Source organism: Balaenoptera physalus (assembly GCF_965194825.1).
Source record: "Balaenoptera physalus genome assembly, chromosome: 16".
Taxonomy (NCBI): Eukaryota; Metazoa; Chordata; class Mammalia; order Artiodactyla; family Balaenopteridae; genus Balaenoptera; species Balaenoptera physalus.
In genome coordinates this window covers 64,479,030-64,500,301 of record NC_138898.1, presented here as the reverse complement: position 1 = coordinate 64,500,301, position 21,272 = coordinate 64,479,030, and the positions used below count along the sequence as shown (strand labels likewise).

General features: G+C 45.4%; 1 protein-coding gene across 16 annotated transcripts in view; it reads right to left on the bottom strand.

The window, feature by feature from the left end:
* Positions 1-21,272, bottom strand: part of SNX29 (sorting nexin 29) — a 566,403-nt gene that overhangs the window by 171,675 nt on the left and 373,456 nt on the right. For all 16 annotated transcript variants that reach the window (XR_014254726.1, XR_014254727.1, XR_014254728.1 and 13 more), the window contains 2 exons: positions 19,955-20,010; positions 16,584-16,665 (listed from right to left, as the gene is read on the bottom strand). Coding sequence is in view for 9 of the 16 variants with exons in the window: in XM_082429659.1 (XP_082285785.1) it covers positions 16,584-16,665; positions 19,955-20,010 (138 nt within the window). In the remaining 7 variants the exon portion in view is untranslated. The remainder of the gene's footprint in view (positions 1-16,583; positions 16,666-19,954; positions 20,011-21,272) is intronic.

The following is a 21,272-nucleotide window of genomic DNA, read 5'->3' as shown; positions in this document are numbered from 1 at the left end:
TCCTCATCTATAAAAACAGGGGAGATGATACCAGTGCCTATCACAGAAGGTGGCCAAAAGGATTAAATGACAATTGTGAAATAAAATTCATGTTTTACGGCAAGACGAGAAAAATTTAAACATCAAAAAATTTCTCTGCCCTTTGGCCTCCTCTCTTCCCTCTACTATGTGTTGTGTATCTGCATTAGGCATCAACCAAACCCCGCCCCCCCGCATCAGCAGAAATGCCTGCTCAACCATAAAGAGTGACATTCTCCAAGAGGGAAGAGATATGGGAACATATGTATATGTACAGCTGATTCACTTTGTTATAAAGCAGAAACTAACACACCATTGTAAAGCAATTATACTCCAATAAAGATGTTTAAAAAAAAAAAAAAAAGACAGCTCCTTAGAAGAACCTTCCTTCTTGATCTCTTTTTTTTTTTAAACATCTTTATTGGAGTATTATTGCTTTACAATGGTGTGTTAGTTCCTGCTTTATAACAAAGTGAATCAGCTATACATATACATATATCCCCATATCTCTTCCCTCTTGCGTCTCCCTCCCTCCCACCCTCCCTATCCCACCCCTCTAGGTGGTCACAAAGCACCGAGCTGATCTCCCTGTGCTATGCGGCTGCTTCCCACTAGCTATCTATTTTACATTCGGTAGTGTATATGTACCTGCCACTCTCTCACTTTGTCCCAGCTTACCATTCCCCCACCCCATATCCTCAAGTCCATTCTCTAGTAGGTCTGCGTCTTTATTCCCATCTTGCCCCTAGGTTCTTCATGACCATTTTTTTTTTCATAGATTCCATATATATGTGTTAGCATATGGTATTTTTCTCTTTCTGACTTATTTCACTCTGTATGACAGACTCTAGGTCCATCCACCTCACTACAAATACTCAATTTCGTTTTTTTTTATGGCTGAGTAATATTCCATTATATATATGTGCCACATCTTCTTTACCCATTCATCTGTTGATGGACACTTAGGTTGCTTCCATGTCCTGGCTATTGTAAATAGAGCTGCGATGAACACTGTGGTACATGACTCTTTTTGAATTACGGTTTTCTCAGGGTATATGCCCAGTAGTGGGATTGCTGGGTCATATGGTAGTTCTATTTTTAGTTTTGTAAGGAACCTCCATACTGTTTTCCATAGTGGCTGTATCAATTTACATTCCCACCAACAGTGCAAGAGGGTTTCCTTTTCTCCACACCCTCTCCAGCATTTATTGTTTGTAGATATTTTGATGATGGCCATTCTGAATGGTGTGAGGTGATACCTCATTGTAGTTTTGATTTGCATTTCTCTAATGATTAGTGATGTTGAGCATCCTTTCATGTGTTTGCTGGCAATCTCTATATCTTCTTTGGAGAAATGTCTATTTAGGTCTTCTGCCCATTTTTGGATTGGGTTGTTTGTTTTTTTGATATTGAGCTGCATGAGCTGCTTGTAAATTTTGGAGATTAATCCTTTGTCCACTGCTTCATTTGCAAATATTTTCTCCCATTCTGAGGGTTGTCTTTTCGTCTTGCTATCGTTTCCTTTGCTGTGCAAAAGCTTTTAAGTTTCATTAGCTCCCATTTGTTTATTTTTGTTTTTATTTCCATTTCTCTAGGAGGTGGGTCAAGAGGATCTTGCTGTGATTTATGTCATAGAGTGTTCTGCCTATGTTTTCCTCTAAGAGTTTTATAGTGTCTGGCCTTACATTTAGGTCTTTATTCCATTTTGAGTTTACTTTTGTGTATGGTGTTAGGGAGTGTTCTAATTTCATTCTTTTACATGTAGTTGTCCAGTTTTCCCAGCACCACTTATTGAAGAGGCTGTCTTTTCTCCATTGTATATTCTTGCCTCCTTTATCAAAGATAAAGTGACCATATGTGAGTGGGTTTATCTCTGGGCTTTCTATACTGTTCCATTGATCTATATTTGTTTTTGTGCCACTACCATACTGTCTTGATTACTGTAGCTTTGTAGTATAGTCTGAAGTCGGGGGGCCTGATTCCTCCAGCTCCGTTTTTCTTTCTCAAGATTGCTTTGGCTATTCGGGGTCTTTTGTGTTTCCATACAAATTGTGAAATTTTTTGTTCTAGTTCTGTGAAAAATGCCAGTGGTAGTTTGATAGGGATTGCACTGAATCTGTAGATTGCTTTGGGTAGTAGAGTCATTTTCACAATGTTGATTCTTCCAATCCAAGAACATGGTATATCTCTCCACCTGTTTGTATCATCTTTAATTTCTTTCATCAGTGTCTTATAATTTTCTGCATACAGGTCTTTTGTCTCCTTAGGTAGGTTTATTCCTAGATATTTTATTCTTTTTGTTGCAATGGTAAATGGGAGTGTTTTCTTAATTTCACTTTCAGATATTTCATCATTAGTGTATAGGAATGTAAGAGATTTCTGTGTATTAATTTTGTATCCTGCTACTTTACCAAATTCATTGATTAGCTCTAGGAGTTTTCTGGTAGCATTTTTAGGATTCTCTATGTATAGTATCATGTCATCTGCAAAGAGTGACAGCTTTACTTCTTCTTTTCCGATTTGGATTCCTTTTATTTCTTTTTCTTCTTTGATTGCTGTGGCTAACACTTCCAAAACTATGTTGAATAATAGTGGTGAGAGTGGGCAACCTTGTCTTGTTCCTGATCTTAGTGGAAATGGTTTCAGTTTTTCACCATTGAGGACGATGTTGGCTGTGGGTTTGTCATATATGGCCTTTATTATGTTGAGGTAAGTTCCCTCTATGCCTACTTTCTGGAGGGTTTTTATCATAAATGGGTGTTGAATTTTGTCAAAAGCTTTTTCTGCATCTATTGAGATGATCACATGGTTTTTCTCCTTCAATTTGTTAATATGGTGTATCACATTGATTGATTTGCATATATTGAAGAATCTTTGCATTCCTGGGATAAACCCCACTTGATCATGGTGTATGATCCTTTTAATGTGCTGTTGGATTCTGTTTGCTAGTATTTTGTTGAGGATTTTTGCATCTATGTTCATCAGTGATATTGCCTGTAGTTTTCTTTCTTTGTGACATCTTTGTCAGGTTTTGGTATCAGGGTGATGGTGGCCTCGTAGAATGAGTTTGGGAGCATTCCTCCCTCTGCTATATTTTGGAAGAGTTTGAGAAGGATAGGTGTTAGCTCTTCTCTAAATGTTTGACAGAATTCGCCTGTGAAGCCATCTGGTCCTGGGCTTTTGTTTGCTGGAAGATTTTTAATCACAGTTTCAATTTCAGTGCTTGTGACTGGTCTGTTCATATTTTCTATTTCTTCCTGGTTCAGTCTCGGAAGGTTGTGCATTTCTAAGAATTTGTCCATTTCTTCCAGGTTGTCTATTTTATTGGCATATAGTTGCTTGTAGTAATCTCTCATGATCCTTTGTATTTCTGCAGTGTCAGTTGTTACGTCTCCTTTTTCATTTCTAATTCTATTGATTTGAGTCTTCTCCCTTTTTTTCTTGATGAGTTTGGCTAATGGTTTATCAATTTTGTTTATCTTCTCAAAGAACCAGCTTTTAGTTTTATTGACCTTTGCTATCATTTCCTTCATTTCTTTTTCATTTATTTCTGATCTGATCTTTATGATTTCTTTCCTTCTGCTAACTTTGGGGGGGTTTTTTGTTCTTCTTTCTCTAATTGCTTTAGGTATAAAGTTAGGTTGTTTATTTGAGATGTTTCTTGTTTCTTAAGATAGGATTGTATTGCTCTAAACTTCCCTCTTAGAACTGCTTTTGCTGCATCCCATAGGTTTTGGGTCATTGTGTTTTCATTGTCATTTGTTTCTAGGTATTTTTTTATTTCCTCTTTGATTTCTTCAGTGGTCTCTTGGTTATTAAGTAGTGTATTGTTTAGCCTCCATGTGTTTGTATTTTTTACAGACTTTTTCCTGTAATTGATATCTAGTCTCATAGCATTGTGGTCAGAAAAGATACTTGATATGATTTCAATTTTCTTAAATTTACCAAGGCTTTATTTGTGACCCAAGATGTGATCTATCCTGGAGAATGTTCCATGAGCACTTGAGAAGAAAGTGTATTCTGTTGTTTTTGGATGGAATGTCCTATAAATATCAATTAAGTCCATCTTGTTTAATGTATCATTTAAAGCTTGTGTTTCCTTATTTATTTTCATTTTGGATGATCTGTCCATTGCTGAAAGTGGGGTGTTAAAGTCTCCTACTATGACTGTGTTATTGTCGATTTCCTCTTTTATGGTTGTTAGTATATGCCTCATGTATTGAGGTGCTCCTATGTTGGGTGCATAAATATTTACAATTGTTATATCTTCTTCTTGGATTGATCTCTTGATCATTATGTAGTGTCCTTCTTTGTCTCTTGTAATTGTCTTTATTTTAAAGTCTATTTTGTCTGATATGAAAATTGCTACTCCAGCTTTCTTTTGATTTCCATTTGCATGGACTATCTTTTTCCATCCCCTCACTTTCAGTCTGTATGTGTCCCTAGGTCTGAAGTGGGTCTCTTGTAGACAGCATATATACGGGTCTTGTTTTTGTATTCATTCAGCCAGTCTGTGTCTTTTGGTTGGAGCATTTAATCCATTTACATTTAAGGTAATTATTGATATGTATGTTCCTATTACCATTTTCTTAATTGTTTTGGGTTTGTTATTGTAGGTCTTTTCCTTCTCTTGTGTTTCCTGCCTAGAGAAGTTCCTTTAGCATTTGTTGTAAAGCTGGTTTGGTGGTGCTGAACTCTCTCAGCTTTTGCTTGTCTGTAAAGGTTTTAATTTCTCCATCAAATCTGAATGAGATCCTTGCTGGGTAGAGTAATCTTGGTTGTAGGTTTTCCCCCTTCATCACTTTAAATATGTCCTGCCACTCCCTTCTGGCTTGCAGAGTTTCTGCTGAAAGATCAGCTGTTAACCTTATGGAGATTCCCTTGTACGTTATTTGTTGTTTTTCTCTTGCTGCTTTTAATATTTTTTCTTTGTATTTAATTTTTGATAATTTGATTAATATGTGTCTTGGTGTGTTTCTCCTTGGATTTATCCTGTGTGGGACTCTCTGTGCTTCCTGGACTTGATTGACTATTTCCTTTCCTATATTAGGGAAGTTTTCAACTATAATCTCTTCAAATATTTTCTCAGTCCCTTTCTTTTTCTCTTCTTCTTCTGGGACCCCTATAATTCGAATGTTGGTGCATTTAATGTTGTCCCGGAGGTCTCTGAGACTGTCCTCTATTCTTTTCATTCTTTTTTCTTTATTCTGCTCTGCAGTAGTTATTTCTACTATTTTATCTTCCAGGTCACTTATCTGTTCTTCTGCCTCAGTTATTCTGCTATTGATCCCTTTTAGAAAATTCTAAATTTCATTTATTGTGTTGTTCATCACTGTTTGTCTGCTCTTTAGTTCTTCTAGGTCCTTGTTAAACGTTTCTTATATTTTCTCCATTCTATTTTCAAGATTTTGGATCATGTTTACTATCATTATTCTGAATTCTTTTTCAGATAGACTGCCTATTTCCTCTTCATTTGTTAGGTCTGGTGGGTTTTTACCTTGCTCCTTCATCTGCTGTGTGTTTCTCTGTCTTCTCATTTTGCTTAACTTACTGTGTTTGGGGACTCCTTTTCGCAGGCTGCAGGTTCGTAGTTCCCGTTGTTTTTGGTGTCTGCCCCAAGTGGCTAAGGTTGGTTCAGTGGGTTGTGTAGGCTTCCTGGTGGAGGGGACTAGTGCCTGTGTTCTGGTGGATGAGGCTGGATCTTGTCTTTCTGGTGGGCACATCCACATCTGGTGGTGTGTTTTGGGGTGTCTGTGGCCTTATTATGATTTTAGGCAGCCTCTCTGCTAATGGGTGGGGTTGTGTTCCTGTCTTGCTAGTTGTTTGGCATAGGGTGTCCTGCACTGTAGCTTGCTGGTTGTTGAGTGGAGCTGGGTCTTGGCGTTGAGATGGAGATCTCTGGGAGATTTTCACCATTTGATATTACATGGAGCTGGGAGGTCTCTTGTGGACCAATGTCCTGAACTTGGCTCTCCCACCTCAGAGGGACAGCCCTGACGCTGGAGCACCAAGAACCTGTCATCCACACGTCTCAGAATAAAAGGGAGAAAAAAAAGAAAGAAGAAGATAAAATAAAATAAAATAAAAAGTTATTAAAATAAAAAATAATTATTAAAAAAAATTTTTTTTAATAAAAATAAAAAAGGAAAGAAAGAAAGAAAGAGGAGAGCAACCAAACCAAAAAACAAATCTACCAATGATAAGAAGCACTAAAAACTATACTAAAAAAAAGAAAAAAAAATACGGACAGACAGAACCCTAGGACAAATGATAAAAGCAAAGCTATACAGACAAAATCACACACAGAAGCATACACATACACACTCACAAAAAGAGAAAAAGGGAAAAATATATCTGTATCGTTGCTCCCAAAGTCCACCTCCTCAATTTGGGATGATTTGTTTTCTATTCAGGTATTCCACAGATGCAGGTACATCAAGTTGATTGTGGAGCTTTAATCTGCTGCTCCTGAGGCTGCTGGGAGAAATTTCCCTTTCTCTTCTTCGTTCGCACAGTTCCCGGGGTTCAGCTTTGGATTTGGACCTGCCTCTGCGTGTAGGTCGCCTGAGGGCGTCTGTTCTTCGCTCACACAGGACGGGGTTAAGGAGCAGCTGATTCGGGGGCTCTGGCTCACTCAGGCCGGGGGGAGGGAGGGGTACGGATGCAGGGTGAGCCTGCGGCGGCAGAGGCCGGCGTGGCGTTGCACCAGCCTGAGGCGTGCCGTGCGTTCTCCCGGGGAAGTTGTCCCTGGATCACGGGACCCTGGCAGTGGCGGGCTGCACAGGCTCCCGGGAGGGGCGGTGTGGAGAGTGACCTGTGCTCGCACACAGGCTTTTTGGTGGCGGCAGCAGCAGCCTTAGCATCTCATGCCTGTCTCTGGGGTCCGCGCTGACAGCCGCGGCTTGCGCCCGTCTCTGGAGCTCCTTTAAGCGGCGCTCTGAATCCCCTCTCCTCGCGCACCAGGAAACAAAGAGGCAAGAAAAAGTCTGCCTCTTCGGCGGCTCCAGACCTTTTCCCGGACTCCCTCCCGGCTAGCTGTGGTGCACTAGCCCCTTCAGGCTGTGTTCACGCAGCCAACCCCAGTCCTCTCCCTGCGATCCGACCGAAGCCCAAGCCTCAGCTCCCAGCCCCGCCCGCACGGCGGGTGAGCAGACAAGCCTCTCGGGCTGGTGAGTGCTGGTCGGCGCCGATCCTCTGTGTGGGAACCTCTCCACTGTGCCCTCCGCACCCCTGTTGCTGCGCTCTCGTCTGTGGCTCCAAAGCTCCCCCCCTCCGCCACCCACAGTCTCTGCCCGCGAAGGGGCTTCCTAGTGTGTGGAAGCTCCTCCCACTGGTGCAGGTCCCATCCCTATTCTTTTGTCTCTGTTTTTTCTTTTTTCTTTTGCCCTACCCAGGTACGTGGGGAGTTTCTTGCCTTTTGGGAGGTCTGAGGTCTTCTGCCAGCGTTCAGTAGGTGTTCTGTAGGAGTTGTTCCACATGTGGATGTATTTCTGATGTATTTGTGGGGAGGAAGGTGATCTCCACGTCTTACTCTTCCGCCATCTTGAAGCTCCTCTCCCCTTCTTGATCTCTTAAGGGGTCATGATGACCCACCACTTTGTACTTGCACATCTGGATTGTGTCAACTGTCAATAATGCATCATTTCAGGTACAGCCCTCTGTCTCAAAAGAACTTACATAACTGTGCTTTGACTTCTAATCGGTGGAATGGTTCTCAGAGCTTTCTGAGATGCTGTTCCTGGGTTATAATCCTCAATTTGACTTGAATAAAATTTTCCATTTCTTTCTTAGATCAACTGATTTCTTTTTAATTAATTAATTAATTAATTAATTTATGGCTGCCTTGGGTCTTCACTGCTGTGAGCGGGCTTTCTCTAGTTGTGGCGAGTGGGGGCTACTCTTTGTTGCAGTGCATGGGCTTCTCATTGCAGTCGCTTCTCTTGTTGCAGAGCGCGGGCTCTAGGCACATGGGCTTCAGTAGTTGCAGCACACGGGCTCAGTAGTTGTGGCATGCAGGCTCAGTAGTTGTGGCTCATGGGCTCTAGAGCACAGGCTCAGTCGTGGTGCATGGGCTTAGTTGCTCCGCGGCATGTGGGATCTTCCCAGACCAGGGCTTGAACCTGTGTTCCCCTGCATTGGCAGGCGGATTCTTAACCACTGAGCCACCAGGGAAGTCCCTCGACTGATTAATTTCTGTCAACACAATGTATGTTACAGTGCCTGTGGCAGAAGCCCGGCTGCCTACCCAATGGCCAGCTCCCTGCCTGTCTCACCTACTGGCAGAGCTCTCCACCTGCTCAGGGACTGAGACAGGGAGATGCTCATTTTCCCAGCTTTGCTTTCAGCGAGACCATGGCTATGTGACCTCACCTTGGGTCATCGGGATCTAAGCGAAGTCCACAGGAGGGCTTTAGGCAAAGATTTTTCTTTTTGATTAAAAAAATAATGTGTGAGTAAAAACCTCTCTTCTTCCCCCTTGGACACTGTCTTGTAAAGAGGAAGTGCTAACAGCTCTGGAAGCCACTGATGTGATTAAGCTATTGAATACCTGAGTCCCCAACTTTTTGTTACGTATATTAACTCCTATTCGTTAAGTCACTTTGAGTGAGATAATACGTTACTTGCAGCAAAAAGCATTCCTAATATAATGTTTAATACTCAATAATTTTACTAGAGTCCATTTCTACACCAATTCAGAAATGGAGATGCCCTACAAGTCCAATATAAGAATTATGGCCAATTCAGATGGCCTTAATTAGCAAAGATTAGAGATTTTACAGAGCAGATCTCAAAGGAGAAGACGTCCTTGACAATGATCAACAATAACCAAATGCCAGCTGCAGTGCCCTGTGAAGAAGACGGCCAGTAGTACATCAGAACTGGGGGTGGTACCTCCTTGAGGCCACCCCAACTGTATTCCAGCAACAGAAACCGAGAACATATATGTGTTTAGCTCATCCAGATTTACACGCCAGCTGTGCCTATGGCTCCACACAAAGAGGCAGCGTTAAACTGGGGTACCATCTTGGGAAACCTCCTTGGAGGAGGCCAAGAGGGTGATGATGCTGTGGGATCACGTACAGGCACCTTGGAGACGCTGGTGAGTAATGTCACTGGTGCAACCCAGTACTCAATAAGTAAAGACTGTACTTGAATTCAAAAGAAGACTAAACCTAGCACCAAGTGGGCAGCTCTGGGCTGGTGAAACTGTAATGTACTAGGGCCTGGGCATTAATGCTTTCAGGCTTCCAGGGAGTCCCATTGGGAAAGTGAACTATGATCCTAGGTTTCACCTCTGAGCCCAGGTCTCTCCCTCCAGTAGAGCTCACCCCTCTGCTAAGCCTCCCTGGAGCCGCTCGACACGACCCTTGCATTTCAGCTGCTTGATGGGGCTCCGTCCCCTCAACGGACCCAGACACCTTGAGGACAAAGGTATCTTGCTCCTTGCCGCCCCTAAGGAGGCTGATGTGGAGCCCTTGATCAAGTAGATGCTAAATAAAGGCTTTTTTGAGCACGCAAACGTGCCCAGAGACGTTCAATTCAACAGGGCGTAATTCTTTTATGTTTACTTTCAGGTCTAATTGCTTATCACAAGTCAAGTGGTCCTTAGGTCACTAAGGGTAGTGTCTGCACGGTAGCTGTTTGCCAGGCACTGTGCCAACCACGTTATCCATCATCGTCTGTTGTCACTTTGCAAGGTGAGTGGCTGTTCCATCCCTCCCACCCGTACGTCTCTCTGCAGCCCTTATCTCGCGAGACTGTTCTGTTTACTCGAGAGCAACTGTCCCCCTCCAGCCTGTGAGGTTGGGAAGGTAAGTGCAATGTCAAGTCTTGCTCACCCCAGGCTCTGCAGCGTTTAGCACATGTCTGGCATCTAGTCGGCCCTCAATCCACAGCTTTGGGATAAATAATGGAATTATACTATGAAAGGGGGGAAAAAAGTTCCTCCTGTTTGAGAAGATAAAGGCAGTAACAGAATAATAGTGACACGTATGTCCAAGGGGAGGCAAACAGGCTTTTTCCATTTGGCTTTTTGTTTTCACCTGTATCAGGCTTTCCCAGAAGCCTTGAGCATCCCAAGAACAGCTGGAGGTTAACGTGCTGTAATCCTCAGAGGTGTGGAGGTGCTTGACTTTGTGGGATGGAAAGTTCTCAAGGAAGGAGAGAGCGAGAACAAAGGCAAAGTCTCCCACAGTTTCGCTTATCATGCAGCACAGAAGCCAACCTGGCTGGAACGAAACTCAGAAATCAAACGATCCACCGCTGTCTTCCCCGCCTGCCTGGTTCACAGCAGGTGTGGTGGGAAGGACCTGGCGTGAATGAGAGAGAATCCCTTGGGCCTCAGAGCTGGTCCCTGTGTCCACACACCTGGAATGGTAACCGCTAGGGCAGAGGCTTCTGGTCAGCCCACGTTGCTGCAGCTGCCATTCCCATTTCTGTGCGTGGCTCAAACATCCCATCCATCTCTACTTAATGAATCCCCTTCTCTCCCATAGCTATACACTTTAAGCAAGCATAAAGATGGAACCGTAGGTAACAGCAACCTTGAGGACCTCAAGAGTAAACCATCTTAGGACAGAGATGAAAAGGGCTGAAGCACCCGAAGCCTGAGGTGCAAAAACATGACCATCCTCCAAACCACCTGCAGCCCCATGCAGCCCGCCAGACCCTGTGATCTATTATTAATACGAAAAATCATGTGCTTTCCCTGTGCTGCATATATAAACATGCTCCACTAGAATAAACCTTGAAAACACCTGCCCAGGCTACACAATAACCTTTTGGGGGTGGGGGAACCTCCAACACTGAAGGAGTCTTCCTGGGGTACCGCCTTTTCTCTAAGTCAAGACAACCTCCTGTGGTCCCAAGGAAAGGGGACTTACTCTAGAAGGAAAAAGCTTTGCTGAAACAAAGCAACTTTCTTTACAAAGGAGACCTAATTAGTTGTGCTGGGCAAACGGAATATTGCACCATAGCCAGTGTTTCTGGTGGCTAAATTCAAAGGCTGAAATAAACTCCCACGTAGAGGACTGATTCCAGCTGTACTTACACTAACAGTGCTTTTCAAAGGGAAAGACCTAAGAGTTTAGAGAGTAAGTGTATTGATGTATTATTTCATGCCAATTTAGCGGCTGTAATATTTGCATAAGGAAAAAAAATAAATAGATTGTTTTAAGGTCTAACATGCCTTTATAAACACTACAGTAGGATATTAAGACAGTGGACCTCAAACTGGTTTGGAAGTTGGGGTATTTGGGAAATAAGAGCAAACATCTGCAAAGGTATAAAGGCTAATTGATTAACAACAAATGTCACTATGTCATGTGGGACAGAAAGTCAGACCCACTAGGACAACTGTGTATTAACACAGAGACAGAGAGAGAGAGAGAGAGAGAGAGCGAGAGAGGGAAACTGAGCAAGACCAATTAGTAAATAGGGTTTTGTTTTGTTTTGTTCCATTCTGTTTGTTGCTATTTAATCATTTTGTCTCTGGCTAGTGTCTGCTGGCAGCCAAGCATTAGTTAGCAGGGGCGAGAAGTAAGAAACATTTGTGGAAGAAAAATTTAAATTGGGAAAGTTCTGGACATTAATTTTTTTTTAATTTTTATTTATTTATTTATTTATTTATGGCTGTGTTGGGTCTTCGTTTCTGTGCGAGGGCTTTCTCTAGTTGCGCAAGCGGGGGCCACTCTTCATCACAATGAGCGGGCCTCTCACTATCGCGGCCTCTCTTGTTGCGGAGCACAGGCTCCAGATGCGCAGGCTCAGTAGTTGTGGCTCACGGGCCTAGTTGCTCCGCGGCATGTGGGATCTTCCCAGACCAGGGCTCGAACCCGTGTCCCCTGCATTAGCAGGCAGATTCTCAACCACTGCACCACCAGGGAAGCCCTGGACATCAATTTTACTTTTGCTCTGAAAATTGGTCAAAGGCTGCCATTTCTTACTTTTTTGCCAGAACACACCTCAGCACCCACCTTGGGACCCAGGAGCAGAGTGTGGAAACCATGGTGTTTGGAGATACAAACTTTTCTTAATAACTTGCATTCAATCCTGTCAAGGGACAGCACTTCTGGCCAGGATCCTTTGTGCAAAATATACACCCAGACCTCTCCCACAAGACAAGTGGTGAGAGCCCAGTAACACCGGGCAGCGGGTGACCTAGCTAAGTTCTTCTGCAGTCAGAAGTGCCACATTTCCCAAGCGTCCCAGGGCAGGCTCTGGGGACCCTGCCACTGCTCAAACAAGAGGTTCTGAGAAAGCATCCGTGAAACTCTTCTGTGGCCAAAGCCGTCACGGCCAACAGGCCCTGCTTTAACAATTTTCCAAAGCAAACTTGCCCACAGCTTGGCTCCGGGTTTTGCAGGGCTCTGACGTGTATACTGCAGGGGGCCCGGAACAGATGGACAGAAAATCCCTGGCTTGGTGGCAGGGGGACCCTTGGCCCCTGGCCTCAGGGATGCAGGGGGCCATCCACACGGCGAGTTCTTGGTCAGGCTGGGCCCTTCCAAGCCAACTGCCCCATCTGCTTCTCGGATTTTTAAATCTGGACTCTGCCCACATTCACAGAATCTGTGCAAACCAGTACCTTGTCAGAAAATGCTTTGGGGGCTGAAAGTCATGTTACTGAATGAGCTGCTTCTCTGTGTCTTTGTTTTCTTATCTATAAAATGGGGATAATAAGCATTTGTTACCTCACAGGGCTGTTGTGAGGACTGAATGAGCTATTTCATGTAACGTACACAGACCACTGAGAGGTGGCGTTTCCCAAATATTATTCCTTCACATAGCACTGTCCTAAACTTCTTGCTGTTTTCACTATCATACATTCAGTATTTTTCTTTAAGCTGACTCACTTTCTTTCTGCTTAAATTTATTTTAAAAGGAAACTGTACATCACCGTGGTAAATGGAAAAATAGTAGAAGGCAGATGAACAGAAAACAAATACAATGAAAGAAAATAATGTAGCTAATTGAGCTGGAGTCTGTTGCCAGCCAAAGGCGTTGATCCTGGGCCTTCCTCCGTCTTTGCTAAGATGCACGATTACAGGGCGTTAAAGGCCTAAGGGCCACGTGGAGACTTTCTCTTTCAGGTCATTGCCAGTGACGGAAGAGCTGAAAGGCGAGTGGCCTTCTCCCTGCAGAACGATTTATTGGATGTCCAGTCTCTGTCTCTCTAAAACCTCACTAAGCACATAGAAGATCATACAGAAGATCATCTTGCTTTCCGCAACTCTGGGAGAGACTGTTCTAGATCATCACCATCCAACAGAGCTTCCTGAGATGATGGAAGTGTGCTGTATCCGCGTTGTCCAATACGGTAGCCGCCAGCCACATGTGGCTAAGAAAGCACTTGAAATATGGCTGGTGTGCCTGAGGAACTAGAGTTTAATTTCTTCCCATTTTGATTAAGTCAAATTTAAATGATGCCACCAATCGTGGCACAGTGGTTAAGAATCCTCCTGCCAATGCAGGGGACACAGGTTTGAGCCCTGGTCCAGGAAGATCCCACATGCTGCAGAGCAACTAAGCCCGTGCGCCACAACTACTGAAGCCCGTGCACCTAGAGCCCATGTTCCTCAACAAAGAGTATCTCCTGCTCGCAGCAACTAGAGAAAGCCCACGTGCAGCAGCGAAGACCCAACACAGCCAAAAAAAAAAAAAAAAAAAAAACATTTAAATGACCACACGTGGCTAGTGGCTGTCGGACTGGACAGTGCAGATCTACTGAGAAAGCTACATGTGCTGATCCTTTTGTCTGGGCTCTTCAAATGAACTATGGTTCATTTTGAGGTTATGCCCTTGGCTTCCTTGGAGGGAGATCTTAAGGAAACCTGACAGTGACTTGTCATAGGGCTGTAACAGGGCATCATCTACCACATTCTTTATTATTGCCTCATCTAAAGCTCTGTGAGGACATTTCTTTTAGAACTCCCTTCGAGGGACTGACATATTTTCTTCTCATTAGCAATGGAATTATCCAAAATAGCCACATTTCCATTTTCACACTGGTTGCCGGGAAGCTCAAAGGAAACTTACAAACCAATGAGAGCAATCACATAGGATCTCATATATATGTATGTATGTATATATATGATTTCCACTGTTCCCTTAATGGAAACACTCTTAGTTTACATCTTCTCTGACTCTGATATTTTATTTCTTACTTCTATTTTATCACTCTTTTCTGAGTTTCTCTAGAAATTATCTCAAATCTTTTGTGGAATTATATAAAATGCATTTTTTTTAACTAATAAAAATAATGTCCAACAGTACCAGTATTTTACAGGAGTCACTCTCTCTCCAATATCATTTATCATTTAAAAAACAACAAAATCCAAAAAAATCACACTGTAATGAAGACTTTCTAAAATGCTTCCAAACACATGCTCAGATTTTCCTCTTAGGTACCAACCAGAAGCGTTGTTAGCTAAAAGGAGAAAAACAGTTGCATTCAACACACTCCAAGATCAGGAGAGATTTCAGACAGCCCACAGTGTGGGACGCAGCTGCTCTACGTGACGTGGGAGCTGTCAGCCTCGTGGTTCCGTGAAATCCAGGCCTCATCTTCCACACACTGGCTGGACCACACCCAGGAAAGCTCTGGAAATGGTCAAGGATGGGGAGAGTGCGGCTCGAATCCCACGGTGGCCACTGTGGAAACAATCTCCCAGGCAACGGCATATTTGCTGTGTCCATCTCATTCCTTAACTGACTTTCAGGAGCTAAAAACGGCCCCATTGCTTCCTGGGGTGAGGTGAGGGGGAGGAGTGAAAAATGAAAGGTCAAGGAAACCTCTCAAGCGATCTCGCATTTTAATTTTGCTCTAAGATAAAGCTGTCTGCTTCACTTTTTTCATTCTCCAGGCAACACCTCCCAGCATTCTGATGACCACAAAGCAGAACTTGAAGGACGCTCAAATGAGAGTTTTTTTTTTTTGGGGGGGGGGGTTGGTTTGGGATAAAAGGAGAAGAGGATATTCGGAAATCTGTCATATCTAATTCTCTTTTCAAGCCAGAGCTGAGAGCATCAGGAACCCTCAGATTCTCTAACACTTATTAAAGTGCTACTGTCGCCCAGCTGAACAAGTAAACTAGAATAACTTTCCGGTGCAAACTTCCTTGCCAAACTCTAGCTCATTTGTCCGTAAGATTTCAGGTAAGAGGTGTGTGTCATGCTTAAGCCCATTCCTATATAACCCATGCCCACTGCCAGTCCTGCCATCAAAGACTAAACACGGCGATCATTTTGGAAGATGAGAAACGAATACCAAGTGCCTACTGGATACCATGTATTTCTAATCCCAACAACAACAGCTTTGCAAAGTAAGCATTATTATTATTTCTGTTTTACAGATAAGGAAACTGAGATTTACCTAAGGCCACAAAACTGAAACCAGGGCTTCTATTCTCAAGGTCAGTGTCCTTTTTGCACCACCCCAGTCTCTGGGGAAACTATCTTAATAGCTGAGAAGACTTCTTCAATGGTCAATTCCCCACTAAGAAAAATGGCAACAAAACTCAAGGCTCTTCACAGAGCTCACAGGGAATAAGAACAAAACGTAATGAAAGTTGTTGTGATATAATTCAACAGCAGAACCAGAAGTGGCTAAGAGTCAAAGTTGAAAACAAAACAGTCCCAGGACAAGTGAACACCAACAGCTGCAGATCAGGTAAGAAAAAGAAAGAGAAACAAGAAAGCCAAGAAGAGGGTAAGTAGGCAGGGCTGGAAGAGGCATCAGAAAATCACAGAAAAGATGGAGAACTGGGGTCCCAACTGTTGGGGCAAAATCACCTCCAAAACAAAGGTCCCCTGGTTTCAGACACTCAATCCTCAACCGGGGAGGGGGTGATCAGCTCTACCTCAAGGAAGCAGAGGGCACATCTGCAGTGTTCACTTGCCAAGTGTCTGTTGCCCCTTCTTTGGCAAAGAGTGGTCTGGTTTTCATCTGGGGAGCCCCCTCACCCCTCTCTCAGTCACATGGTCAGATGAGGTCAACTCCAACCCCAGTGCCGGTGGGGGTCACATGATTCGAACCTGGCCCATCACAGAAGTCCATCACCCAACCCTGGGGTTTAGGGATGGGCTTGGGATCCAAGACAGACTCCTGAGAGATGCCCGGACAGGCTGAGAGTCTGGTGCTGCTGGGAGCTGCCTGGTCCACCCACAGAGGGCGCCAGCCTGAAAAGGACGCCCAAGCAGAGGAAACCAGGGGAAATGGGAGCAGACATCTGACCACAGGTCCAGGCAGGTCTGAGGCCAGACCCACGCCTGGACGTTTCAGTTGCAACACAAGCCAACAAATCCCATTTCTGCTCAAGCAGTCCGAGCTGAGGGGTCACGGCCACACTAGGAGGCCCGACAGCATGAGAAAGCTCCACCCTGCCTCCTTCTGTCTGCCAGAAGGATCATTTCCTCGGGGAGGTTGGGCAGGTGGATGCTGGCATCTGGAGGTTGTGGCTTCTACGTATGGCACTCCATCGCCAAGAGGCAAAAGCACCAGAGAGTAATAAACAAGTGTGGCCCCCACCCCAGCGGTGAAGTCTAACTGAAAACCAGGTAATTACCTGATACACATGGAATGCATTGGCGGCTCTGCCCCGGAGAAACACTGACGGGATCCAGACGTTGATCAGCGCTCGGTTTGATCTGAACAAAAGAAACATGCAAAGTGGTCATTTCAGTTTACCAAAAAAAGGCCCACGATGTACGGCAACATCTATTACACTTAATTGTAAGCTAAAGCACCAGTTTCCATCTCATTACTTGGTCCCTCAAGATTATTTTTGAGGGACTTAGTTTAAAAAATATATATAGGGCTTCCCTGGTGGTGCAGTGGTTGACAGTCTGCCTGCCAATGCAGGGGACACGGGTTCGAGCCCTGGTCTGGGAAGATCCCACATGCCGCGGAGCAGCTGGGCCCGTGAGCCACAACTACTGAGCCTGCGCGTCTGGAGCCTGTGCTCCGCAACAAGAGAGGCCGCGATAGTGAGAGGCCCGCGCACCGCGATGAAGAGTGGCCCCCGCTTGCCGCAACTAGAGAAAGCCCTCGCACAGAAACGAAGACCCAACACAGCCAAAAATAAATAAATAAATAAATAAAATTTAAAAAAAAATATATATATATATATATTTTTTAAATTTATATATGCAGTTTGTATTCTGGAATGAGAAAGAGCTGCCCTTCAGTCCTTACTGAGTGAGTGGCCATGGCCCATAGTTTATCTGACCCTCAGTTTGCTCACCTGAAGAGGGGGACGATCACCGGAAGCCCCCCCGAGGTGGGGGAGGGTCAGGAGCACTAGCGCCCACAAGGTTTCTGGAGCGTTTGGAGGAGTCATGCTGCCTCCTCACTGTGCCCACTTTAGACTCTGACCCCCACTTGAAGGTCAGGCTCCACGAAAGAGCTCAGGAGACCAACACTCAGGCTATGCAAGAGATAGCTCTTTGGGGTGGGGGAGGGGATTCCAGGAAGCCAGGCACCAATAACCGCTTTTGCAACTTTTCCAAAAACACTGTGTGTGGCTCGAATAGAGCAAAATCATTTACTGAGCACGTACACTGCACGGCTCCAGGCTTTCACCTAGATTATCTCGGTTGATCCTCGCCAGCTATTTGAGAGAACTTCAAGGGTTCTTTCGGTTATGTGACAGTTCCGCCTTGCATGATGACTTGAACCTAACTCTGAGTCACTGGGCGCACACTCCCACCACCACCACTCTTCCACCGGCTGGATCTACATCATGTGAAGCCGATAAGTTAACTGTCACCGAAACTTCCAGATCAATCATTAACAGCTCTCACAACAGTGCTGTGCAATTCTGGAAGGGCTGGGAGGTCCTAGCCCTTGTTTCTGCTAGGAGTTGCTCCAGGGCTAAACGCTTTTCCTCGAGCTCTCCTTATCTCTAAAGAGCAGCTCTTGAAAATTCGCCAGCCCCCTGTGCTTAGAACACAGCTTGAGACACTGATGACGGAAGAGTCCATGACTCAACAGCCTCACGCTTCTCTCCTGAAGCAGCATTTCTTCTAAGCTCTGAGCCCAGGTGCTGACCGCCTTCATGGGGCAAAATACACCCTACTGATCACCTCCCCAGGGCTCCAAGTACAAACTGCCATTCTGAGGCACCAAACTGGTTTGGATATCTAATGACACCCCTCCTGGAAAGGTCCCCAAAACTGTGCTAGTGACTAGAGTGTTCCCCTTTCATTTCTGTCGGGAGGGGGAGGGGTGTAGAAGTGTAACTGACACTCTGGTTTTCATTAACCTCCCAGGACTGGTGAGGGCTGGACCACCTCCCAGGGCTCTGGGAGGTCCCCCAGGTCCCCCCGTACGTGCTCTCCCTTTCAGAGCACATAGCTCGCTGTATTAGAATTGATTGTCCTTTCTCTCCTAGACTTAGAAGTGTGAGTTAAGGGAATAAAATAATGATCCCGAGTATGGAAGAGCAAATAAGTTGGAGGAGTCAAATCTACCAGGGCAGTTGGTATGAAGGGAGGGCCGGGGGAGGCTGGGGATGGAGCTGAGGTCAGCCAGGGCCTTCTCTGCAAGAGAAGAGGGAGAGGGAAATGGCACTTCCCTCTGGCTTTAGTAGAGATGATCAACCTGGGGCGGGGGCGGGCGGGAGGAGAAGAGATGAGGTGGCTGGACCCGGCACAGGTTGCCTGAGAGCAGGGGCCATGGCTGATTCATCCCCTCCACCGACGACCTGGCGCGACCCCTCCCCGCAGCAGGCACGTGATAAATTCTTGCTTCATGAATGAGCCCCTTGCGCCTCACCAGTGGCTCGTCTCTGGGATCCCCTCTGCGGCTTTCACCTCTCTCCCCAGCTGGTCCCCCCTTTCCCTCCACCAGGCCACCATCCCATGACCCTCTTCACTAGGTACTCCCCTCCACCCCGCCCCCCAAAGGCCCATGCGAAGCCAACTCGCCTTTGATTTTCATCCTTCACCTCTTAACCTCCACGACCCCCCTCACCAATCTAACAGCCACCTCCACCTCTACCGCAGCTGCCAAGCACTGCGGGGCCTCTTGATCCCCTCCACGCTTTTCATAACCCCACTCTTGTGATCTGCGCCTTATGAATGAGGAAACTCAGGCTCAGAGAGGTTAAGTGGCTCGCCCAAGGTCACACCAGCATGAGTCCTGCAGTTAAGATTTCAACTTGGCTCAGCCTGGCTCTAACAAAATGCTCTTCCGATGCCCCGCCCCCTCTCCTGGGGAAGCTGAACCTTCCTCTACTCAGCACAACTAAATGGGAGAGGAGGGACGTTTTGCTTGCCCTTAGCTCAGGACTCACTCCTCTCTTCACCAGCCCCAGGGGATTACTGGTCCAAAAACCAAGGCAACTTCATCAGAAAGAATCAGTCTGAAGACCAACTAAATTCCTTAGGGGTTATCAGCAGAGGCGCCAGACAGAATTAAATCCAATCAAAAATCAGACCAACGTACTGAACTACTGTCATTTCCAATAGCCCAGGAGTTGCAAACTCAAAATTTGAACAGGAGACACCCAGACAATGGAATGAGTGGAGTGGGCCACAGTCAGACAAAAGGGAGCAGTGGGGACTGCAGCAAGCTGACAAGCATGCGCCCTGGATGGAAGAGGCAGCTGCTGCTCAGCTCTAGCTGACGGTGGCCTTGCCGGGATTTCTTCTTTTAAAGAAAATGGAGAAATTTAAATTTTCATGTGATACCTTCCGACTCTTAAATGTCAGCCAAAAAAAAATTGTTTTTCAATACCCAAAGAGGGAGATAAAAACACATCTGAAGGCCAGACTCAGGCTGCAGGCAAACAACTCCCCACCTCTACAATAACCAAATCAGCCATGCAGGTTTCAACAGCGGTTGCTGGTTCCCTCTACGGTCTCCTGGGACGCAAGCCAAGTAACAGAGTCTTGTTTCTAAAGGGCCCCTCATGAGCAGATGCTGTGGACTTACATTTCAAAATCCGACAAACTCTGGTCTTCGGATGTTTGACTCAAATCTCCAGGCACCTGCCATAGGGAGAGGGGGAAGGGGAGAGAGAAAATGCATCATGGTTACCATGGTTTGCACAGTCACAGGAAATTCTGCTTCTCAATGACCCCTGAGCATTTCCTGTTCAGAATGAGGTGAAGAAGCAGTCACTGGAAAACAGTAAGAGATTTTATGGAAGGATGGTTAAAGACGGAGTTACAGTAATAAAAATAGGCCACCATGAAAGATCTCAATTACCTTCACAGATGAAAAGGACTGTTAATCCTACTGAGATCATCATGGGTGTGTAAAAGCATGTAATTTTGGAGCTACAGAGGCCTGATTAGGAGCTGAGAGGCAAGGTATCAAACGTGCAAAGGCAAAAATATGCATCGTCACCGTGATGACCATCACGCACAGACACACGTGGTGTGTAAACACAAAGGGAAATGTCTGTCCCCCAAATGGCTCTATCCTCTCCCCTCACATGTGTGAGCAATTTAAGGCAGCCGAACATGACCTTCTCTTCTGACTCAGAAGGGCCCCATGAGAACAGGATTGGGTGCGAGAAACTAAAACGCCTGGCGGAATGGCAGTTCTCACCCAGAGCGGACAGCGAATGGCCAGCACTTGTAGATGCTCAATAAATCATGATGTTGTCAGACCTTGGGAATGAGCTTCCTTTTGTGATAGGATCGAATTTGAACTGGAGAGAACTTAAGACTGTGGACCAAAACTAAGAAGAACCAAGAGGGATAGAGAAGGGTGCGGGGTGACGAGGGAAAGTTTCACACTGTGCACCTGTCAGGGCATTCTCCTTATCCTCAATCTTCATCAATCGTGATACGGATCCGGGGGTGGGTAATGCTCCCTGCCCCCCAGATGAGGGAACTGAGGATCACAGAGGCTGAACTTGTCCAAGGCCACACATGTAGGAAAGGGATACGAATCCAGGTCTGTCCAGGCTTTTCTGCTACAAACCCTTAGCAAACAGAGGAAAAGCCAGCTCAAAGGTGACAGGAGAAGGTGAGACTCGGCAAAGTCTTGCCTGTACAGAGGATAAGAAGACACTAGAAGGCAGTCCTTAGAGAAACAGCAGGCTCCTTTTGGAGGCAGGAGGATGCAGTGGTTATGCAGCCTGGGCTCTGGGACCACACGGCGCAGGATCCAAGCCCGAGCTCCTGACTGTGTGGCCACGAGCAAGTCACTTGACTTCTCTGCATCACACTGTCCTTGTCTGTAAAATGGGTATGTATAATACTAATACGCACAGGGTTGTTCTGAGAACAAGAGGAGTTGA